The sequence below is a fragment of the Chenopodium album genome, chromosome 15 (genome assembly GCF_948465745.1).
Source record: "Chenopodium album chromosome 15, dcCheAlbu1.1, whole genome shotgun sequence".
Classification (NCBI taxonomy): domain Eukaryota; kingdom Viridiplantae; phylum Streptophyta; class Magnoliopsida; order Caryophyllales; family Amaranthaceae; genus Chenopodium; species Chenopodium album.
In genome coordinates this window covers 4,371,425-4,380,347 of record NC_137848.1, presented here as the reverse complement: position 1 = coordinate 4,380,347, position 8,923 = coordinate 4,371,425, and the positions used below count along the sequence as shown (strand labels likewise).

Here is an 8,923-nt window from a genome sequence, read left to right as displayed (position 1 = left end):
TAAACTATTTATACCTTATGATATTTTCTTTCCACTTTGACAATCATATATTCATATTTCATATATAATCAAATGAAATATTTCTGAATATCTTTTATTTATTTTAGGTACTATGTAGTATTTTGTAATATTATTGTAAAAAATATTTAACAACCGTGCATTATACAGGATTTTAACCTGTTATTAACATATGAACCAACTGACTTCTATTACTGATTCCTCTAAACCCAAAGCCATGGCCACAACTTGCGGCCTATATCACTCAACCCACCTCCCCTGGCCTATGGTTGATGCTCCTCCTTTAGGACGCATCAACCCCACATTGCATACCCCTAGTAACCATAAAGACCAAAAAATGAATGAAGTAGGTATTACTAAGGTGCCTAACACGTGTGCCATAGCTAGTCCTAGTCATGTCTAAGGAGTTTTTCAATCATTGACAATATTAAAGAAAATATGTAAACGGATATTTTTAGGGGTAATAATGTCCGCATACTAATTTTAAGAGTTAAAAAAGGCAATCATCATTAATGAGAGTATATATAATTGTCCAAATTCTATTCATAAGGATTATCTCAATTTCTCAAACTTAAAAGGTAAGGATTTAAAAAACCAAAAAAAAAAAAACAATTTACATCAACGAAGGCAAATAAGTAAATATTAGAGGGGGGGTCAATTATTATTCATGAGACTATGAGAATACGTATATATAAACATTAAATACTTTTTCTAAAATAACACAAAGTTAAGAATTTATGACAAAACCACAACTTTAAATAGACCTGGTTCACATTAATGTATTATGCATCACTAATATTAGGGTAATTTAAATAAAGGTATATACAGTATTATTTAAAGGTCACTATGTTAAAATAAAACTTATTGTATAAGTCATTGTAAATGTGTTATCTTATAATAAAATTGTAAGAGATAATATGTACTTCGGTATTGTGTAATGAAAGTTTTATTATACTGGTCAATATAATTAATAAAGGTCACTAACACACTATGTTATAATCAGGGTTATTATGTTCAATATAACGCCGGCTAACACATGTAGATCTTAGATAAGGGTTTCTCAAGTTCAAATTACAACTAAAATATATTTTAATAAGTTTAAATAAGTTCAAATTATTGAAAATAAAGTATATTGGAGTATTGAACACACCCTATTACACTAATTAATCTACGCATGTTTTTTATATGATTTGCTATATTTACACTATTCTAGAAAATGTATTTATTGATTATATGCAACCCTGCATATAAATAATTAGCCAATAGTATCAGTCTTTCAACCTTTTGGGCTTTTGGCATATTCTCCCAAGGTGGTAATTTTATAAAACATTTGGCTCATCAGAACACTGGTCGTAAATTGACCTGGTTGAGTTAATGGTTTATAATGTACTTTAGTCACTTTTTTCAAATATAATTAATTAATTAACGCAATAAAGTTCTAGAATTAAAAAAGTGTCTTTTGGTCCAAGAAAGACATTTTCTTTTTTTTTTTTTTTCAAGAAATACACCTTTTTTGGCTCTTGGTATCGTCCAAATCAGCAGCTTCTCAAAACCGCTGTTAAATCTCAATGTTATAAATAACACCCTTTGAAAAACATAATTCATCGCATTATCTTAAAAAAAAATAAACCCCTTCTCTTAAAAAAAAATCTTTTTCTTCTATTCAATATTCATCCCATTTGTCATTTGAAATCATGGGTAATTCTTTAAATTTTTTCATTTGAGTCAATTTTGATTACATTTTTGTATTCTTTTCATTTTGTTTCTTGTTCTTATTTTAAAATGATTATATTTTTATGATGTTGATTTTGTAACAGGGTCAAACAAGATCAAGATTGGAATTAATGGTAAGTATGTATGGTTATTGATTAATGATTTACACTCTTTATTTTGAAGTCTGTATTGAATTAGTTACGTGACAACTAAATTAATGGTTGCTATTCAGTTATTGATTATGATCTACTCTCTCTATCCCAAATTAATAGTTACAATGTACATTGAAATAGTAACGTGACACTAAATCGATGGAAGTTATTGGTTAATGATATTGTTGATATATTCTTTTCTTTCCAAATTATTACTCACATCATGCATTGAAAAGTTGTAACGTGACAACGTTGACGAAGTAGTTGTTTGATAATTATCATGGGTTGAATATGTTCAACTTTTTTGGGGAATTTTATATGATAGGATTTGGAAGAATTGGTAGATTGGTTGCCAGAATTGTTCTTCAAAGAGATGATGTTGAGCTTGTTGCTATTAATGATCCTTTCATTTCCACTGATTACATGGTAATTTTTCTCATCAAATTTTACAGTCAAAATTTTTCTTAATATAATCAAATTTTGAACACTTTATTTATTGAATTTGATGTGATTTTTGGTTCAGACATACATGTTCAAGTATGACTCTGTACATGGACAATGGAAGCACCATGAATTGAAGGTTCAGGATTCAAATACCCTTCTTTTTGGTGAAAAATCTGTCACTGTTTTTGCCTCTCGGTAACTTTTCTGTGACCCGTTTTATTTATGCAAATTCTTGTACCAGACGGTCTCACGATAAGACTAAGAACATGATTATTTAAGCAAAGTACGAATTTTTTTGTGTGGAATTTTTAGAAATTACAAATAATTTTGTTGGGGTTAATAAATTTGATTATAGGAACCCAGAAGAGATCCCTTGGGGTGAAACAGGAGCTGAATATGTTGTTGAGTCAACTGGAGTTTTCACTGATAAAGAAAAAGCTGCTGCACATTTGAAGGTATATAATTTATCCCACCTTATACATTTTAAATTTTATATTAGTATTTGTTTTTTGTTTTGTTGTTGTAATTTTGGTGGTAGAGGATGTATATAATATGGTGATTTGTAAAGCAAACTAAAATCAAATGGGGTTGACATTTTTTTCTTAATTCAAATATGCTCATTATAGTATTAATATATGGTTTTTGATCTGATGTAAATGTTATGAATTAAGGGTGGAGCTAAGAAAGTGGTAATCTCTGCTCCAAGCAAAGATGCACCAATGTTTGTTGTTGGTGTCAATGAGAAGGAATACACACCCGAAATCGACATTGTTTCGAATGCTAGCTGCACTACTAACTGCCTTGCTCCCTTAGCCAAGGTTTGATCACTAACAGTTCTGAAGCTTATAATTTGATTGAGTCCCCTGTCATAATATGCTGTTTCTTTGGTAAATAATATCGAGTTTGTTCAAAAAATACAGGTTATCAATGACAGATTTGGCATTGTAGAGGGACTTATGACTACTGTCCATTCCATCACTGGTAAACATTAAAATTTTCCTGTGAATATGTCTCTTAACTTAGCTAGTTAGGCTATTAACACAGGGCAAAATGTCGAAAATCTCAAGTTTTCGACATTTTGTCTAGTAGTGTTGTTCACTTGTTCTCATTTGCTACTCTAGCTTTGATCATTGTAACAGATTTTTTTAAAATCATTGTTTTCTTGTTATTTTTGTGTGAATGTATTTAGCTACACAGAAAACGGTTGATGGGCCATCTGCTAAAGATTGGAGGGGTGGAAGAGCGGCTTCCTTCAACATCATTCCTAGCAGCACTGGAGCTGCTAAGGTAGTACATTACTCTTCTGATCAATTGAGTTAATAAAAGCTAATTACAAATTATCAGGATTGTTAGATACCCTTAGCTTGTTTCGTAGTTTAGATTCCTAATGAACATTGACTATAACAGGCTGTGGGCAAGGTGCTTCCGTCATTGAATGGCAAACTAACAGGAATGTCATTCCGTGTTCCAACTGTTGATGTTTCGGTTGTTGATCTCACTGTCAGGCTCGAAAAGGATGCTTCTTATGATGAAATAAAAGCTGCTATCAAGTGAGTAAAAACAGATTAGAGGTTTTAATTGGTTGAATATATTATTTCTGCTTGTGTTGATGCTTGACTGAATATGTTCATGTTCTTACCTTAAATTAACAGGGAGGCATCCGAGGGCAACCTCAAAGGTATCTTGGGCTACACCGAAGATGATGTTGTATCCACGGATTTTGTAGGTGATAGCAGGTAATTTATACCTCAACATTTCTTTGACAAACTTGTAGTTTCAAGTTATCTCTCAGCTGTAACACATTGTTTGATTATTGATTATTTAACTTTGTTACGGATTGTTTAATTTGTAAATGTAGGTCTAGCATCTTTGATGCAAAAGCTGGTATTGCTTTGAACAAGAACTTTGTTAAGTTAGTTTCTTGGTATGACAATGAATGGGGATACAGGTAATTCAAGGCTCATTGGTCATTACAAAAGTGGTTGATTTTCTTTATTTATGACTGAAACTTACACTAAAATTTGTGCTTATTATATCTTGCAGCTCTAGAGTGGTCGACTTGATCGTGTACATGGCTTCTGTCCAAGCTTGATCTCCTTTTCTGGCTTAGCTTTATCATAAGTAAATGGACTGGAACTGTTTTGTTTTTGCGTTGATGTTTGTTCGAGTTTTGGAGTGAAATGCAGAATAATCTCGAGGCTTTTGCCCTATTTCCATAGGAGATGGATGGAATGCTAGTTCACATATATCTTACATATGTTTTGATGGAAGCTTATGAACTTAGTTTGATATATATAAATTGCAATTGCACTTTTGCTTATTAGTGTCTTTCAGTTTTTGTTCAATTTATATTCGGTTGTGATTTTGGCACTGTTATATATATGAAGCATATGAGGCAACTTACATAGTTATGTTACTTCTGGAAGATGATTTAAGGGCTATCCATACCTTTTTTAAGATTCAAAATATAGTACTTCATTTTTAATTTGGTTTGAAAAAAATTATTCACACCATAACTCTTAATAATCTTCTTTCTTCTCGCGATGACTCACAATGATAACTTCGTTATAACTTAGGGTTAAGAATAGAAAGAGTGTACACATCAAATTTTGAGACAGACAAGCCTAAATATATAGAAGGTTGAAACTTAGGGTCTGTTCTATTCAGCTTAATTTCAGTTTAGTTCAGTTCGGCTCTAATCAGTTCCTAATTTCTTTCTCTCATAAACAATTCAATTCAGCTCTAATCAGTTCAGTTCGGCTTAGTAAATCAGTTTAGACCCTTAAGACTCCAAATACAATGGTATAATTTACTATTAGGTACGGTTAAGTATACTAATATATTGAGTGAAGGATAGCTCAAGTGATTAAAGCTCCCCTCCTGATTCTAAGAGATCTTGGAATCGATTTTCATCACCAGCCCTTGAGGCTCTCTAAATTAGGTTTATTTTAGCTAGATATAAAAAATCCAATTCTTGCATGTACGTGAAACAAATGTAAAATTTACCTCTATCGTCTGCACTGACTGCAATACCCCTCATGATTGCTTTAAAGGAGTTTGATATACTACTCATACCATCAAGATGCATCTTCCTTTTAGGAAGATAATATGCAAAGACACCCCATAGTTAAGCGTGCTTGGCTGGGAGTAGTCTTGGGATGGGTGAACTCTTGGGAAGTTTCCCCGAAATGCGCATGAGTAAGGACAAAATGCGTCGGAAGGACTTGTGTTGGTTTGTGGGGACAGTTGTTGGCCCCTCCCTAATTTGTTTGGGGTCGGGGTGTTACATTGACACTCACACACTAGCATCGATGAGAAACGACAATGTGTCGACGAGAGAGCAAAACTTATGATTGACTTTGCCTCGTCAATGTCAGTCTAGCATCAAATAAAGATGGTTACTCCGTATTTAGTAATGTTACTCATAATGCGTTAATCTTTTAAGCGTTGTACACTTTGAAATGTGCTAAGTAATCATCATATGCATTTTCCTCAATTTAGTTTTGTCAAATTGGGGGGACGCGCGCGGTGTGCCCACAACAAGTTATTGACTAAAAAAATAGACAATCATTTAGAAAATCTTGCATCTTTTTTCCAAAAAAAAAAAGAAAATCTTGCATCTAAATAGTTACAACCGAAAGTGAATCTTTTAACTTTCTTTTTTCTTTGGAAAATCTTTTATTGTTCATTTTTTTTTTTTTGATTTTGCTATTATCCAATTAAAAGATGACAAGTGTCACTTACAAAGCAAAATATGATTAGGAGAGAGAGTGGTGAGTAACCTTACCGTTGTAGATTAAAAAATAAGGTGACTCATAATAGTAAATAGTGGAAAGTGAGGTGGGAAATGATTTGGAAGAGAGAGAAATAAATAAGGTGACTTGTAATGGTTGTAACTTGTGAGTTACCCATCATTGCTCATGCTCTAAGGAAAAACAACAACAATATGATAGAGATGAAATCATATCTATGCTTAGTATTTAAAAACTCAAACCTATAAAAAACACATATCTCCATTCTATTACACTTCTCAATCTTCTTTTCCAACCCAATGTGTCACATGTCATCTTACATTTTTAAATTTTTTAATAACATTATTTTTGTTAACTCTTTTAATAAACACTTCATCTTCATATTCATCTGCTCTCTTCAATTCAACCTTTTTCTTTTCTCTCTCTCTTTAATTTTAGTCCTTCCACCTTCTTTTTTATCAAGCCTAATTTTGAGTTAAAGTCTCAAAAATTAAATTCTTTAATCATGTTTTTGATTACCCAGTACGCCCATATATATATATATATCCCTACCTTATAAAAAGTATAAAGTTATTCTTATAAATAGTGTGACTCCAATTTTGCCCTTCAAAAAGTTTATTTACATTTTTATCCTCCATTAATATGCCTAGAGTTATTTTAATCTTCTTTTTCTTTAAACGCCCCTTTCTTTTTCTTTCTCCCCTCCTCAACGTCTGTGCTCTATTGAGGCCACCTATGAGTTCTCCATTGAAGTGCGTACATAACTATTTCTCTTCCATTAAATCAGTTTATAACGTGAGGTAATTTTTGTAAAAAAATTATTGAGTATCACTTTCACAATCTGGATTTATTAGTAAGCTTCTCGTCTATGTTTTTGTTTCATCAATTTGAGTAGCGAAAAAAATTGAAATGCATGCATCTGAATCAATTGATAGATTATGCTGAATCAAAGCATGTATCTCTAAATTGGCGTTTAATTATGCTGATAATCGCACTTTAAATTTCATATTTTCTGCTTTCATTCTTCACAATTTCTCTCCTTTGGTTAGATTGAATAATCGATTGATAGAATTTCACAACCCTTATTTAGTCTATCAATTGAATTGAGACGAATTGATTATAGTAGTCTTGCTTTTTTTTTTCCCCCAGCTAAGCAGGCTTCTCCCCCGGTGGTGTTGTGGGTAAGCAAGTGGAATTTGGGCTATCATCATAGACTAAAACCCGTTCTTTTGCTGAATAAATATATTCTCGTGCTCTTCATAAGAAAACTTGGTTAATGTGAGTTTGGTATTGAATTTGATCTATTGTTTTAAGATGTTTCCCTTAACCATTTTGAAGTGCGGCAGAGTAACTTGATCTACATATATATTAAAACTAATTAGATTTCATGTTTAGTTATGTGATTTTGCTAAAACAGAATGTATGCCGAGTTTAATTGAACTTATTTTTAATTGGAAGGATTAGTATAGTTTCATGTTTTTCTCTATGTATCCAACCAAACTAAAAGCCATTGGGGGGAGGGAATCGTGGCATCTATCTTTTAGCTTACCCTATACATGCCCATTGCTTATACTTGAATTTGGTATGTGACTTTTTCTATGGGTTATTGGAATTAATATCAAACATGGGTTCTTCTGCCAAGACATGCCTCACAGCCATGTTACAAATTTATCATTGACGAAAACTTTATATATCAGACTACTAAAGCCTTGTTCATATCTGTCTTTTGGTCTCATAGGTCAAAACTCCGTGGAACCTTGGCCCTTCTACGATATATTGGCAGAGTTGCGGATAAACTGACTCTATATGCAAAAGATTTATATTAAACTGGAAAGTTTTTTTTTCCTTATATTCTCTATACAATTTGGTCTTAACAGCTCAGATGCTTTAACCTAAACTGTGGTTCTGATGTTGTATGCTTTTCTGTACAGATTGATCAATTATTGGAGTATCTACCTATTCTTGAGAAGGATGGATCTTAGTTTGAAGCAGGCTGCAACTATCTGGATACCTACTTATAGACTACTAATACCTTATTGGTTGGCCATGATGTGTCAATTGCTGACATCTTTTTGTGGGCTGCCCTTGCTGGTAATGAGTCTTTAATCTCACCTTCTAGACCAAATATGGGCTGAAGGAGTATTAGAGTCATAGTATGAGGAAGAATAAAAATCAATATTTGTTGGCTCTGGGTAACAAGTGGGAAGTTATATTATCTATGCCTAGAGTTCATTTGCTGCTAAAGTTTCTTATAGGCTGATAGTTCAAGTGAATATATGTGCCAGAAAAATCCAATTGACCTGATCATAACTAAAGTAACCCCTGCTTCTTTAAGACTTTTTATTGCACGGCAATGTAAATTATAGTGTTTACCTCTTAGATTTGTTTGCTTGGCAATCATGACATTTCCATAAACCAATTTAATAAATACAATGTTGAATTTACAATAACTCTAGGTTTTTACAAGATATTAAGTTTGTTATTTATTTCTCTGCTTTCAAGGTGTGAAGACATACATTGAAAATGATTATTGTTCGGTTCAGGGATATGGTAGTTGGCAATATACATGAAATCCAACTCGATCTTTTAAGACCAGCTGAATTTTAATTTTTTTTTAGAATAAGAAATGTAGAAGTCATAGATCTAAACTTTGTGTTTCTTACATGTAAGAGAACTATATATCTTAATGGAACTTTGATAGAATGCATGTGACTAATTTCAGAAAGAGGAAAAGCAATTGTCTGTCCATTTTTGTATAGTTTCTAATATTTGATGAGTTATTTGGTGCAATGGTGGCCTTTGGTGTTTTTAATTATATAGTATTGTTATTATATACTGTAAAAA

The 8,923-nt window shown here is 32.2% G+C and overlaps 1 protein-coding gene and 1 long non-coding RNA gene across 2 annotated transcripts; both read left to right on the top strand.

Moving 5' to 3' along the window:
- Positions 1-1,594: 1,594 nt before the first annotated feature.
- Positions 1,595-4,507, top strand: LOC145582745 (glyceraldehyde-3-phosphate dehydrogenase, cytosolic-like). Its single transcript, XM_081639754.1, has 12 exons — positions 1,595-1,716; positions 1,836-1,865; positions 2,209-2,309; positions 2,407-2,522; positions 2,683-2,782; positions 2,999-3,145; positions 3,248-3,308; positions 3,517-3,614; positions 3,735-3,877; positions 3,980-4,063; positions 4,186-4,275; positions 4,371-4,507. The coding sequence occupies exons 1-12, from the start codon at positions 1,713-1,715 to the stop codon at positions 4,417-4,419; spliced, it is 1,023 nt and encodes a 340-aa protein (XP_081495880.1). The 5' UTR covers positions 1,595-1,712; the 3' UTR covers positions 4,420-4,507.
- Positions 4,508-6,773: 2,266 nt separating this feature from the next.
- On the top strand, positions 6,774-8,529 carry LOC145582746 (uncharacterized). The gene is made up of 3 exons (XR_014099930.1): positions 6,774-6,879; positions 7,229-7,357; positions 7,818-8,529. It is a non-coding gene; the product is annotated as an uncharacterized LOC145582746 (long non-coding RNA).
- The last annotated feature ends 394 nt before the right edge of the window (positions 8,530-8,923 follow it).

Excerpts from the sequence above, each read along its gene's own strand:
- LOC145582745 (XM_081639754.1), top strand. Across the intron at positions 2,310-2,406 it reads TCATTTCCACTGATTACATG|ACATACATGTTCAAGTATGA; the intron begins GTAATTTTTCTC and ends TTTTTGGTTCAG. Across the intron at positions 2,783-2,998 it reads AAGCTGCTGCACATTTGAAG|GGTGGAGCTAAGAAAGTGGT; the intron begins GTATATAATTTA and ends TTATGAATTAAG.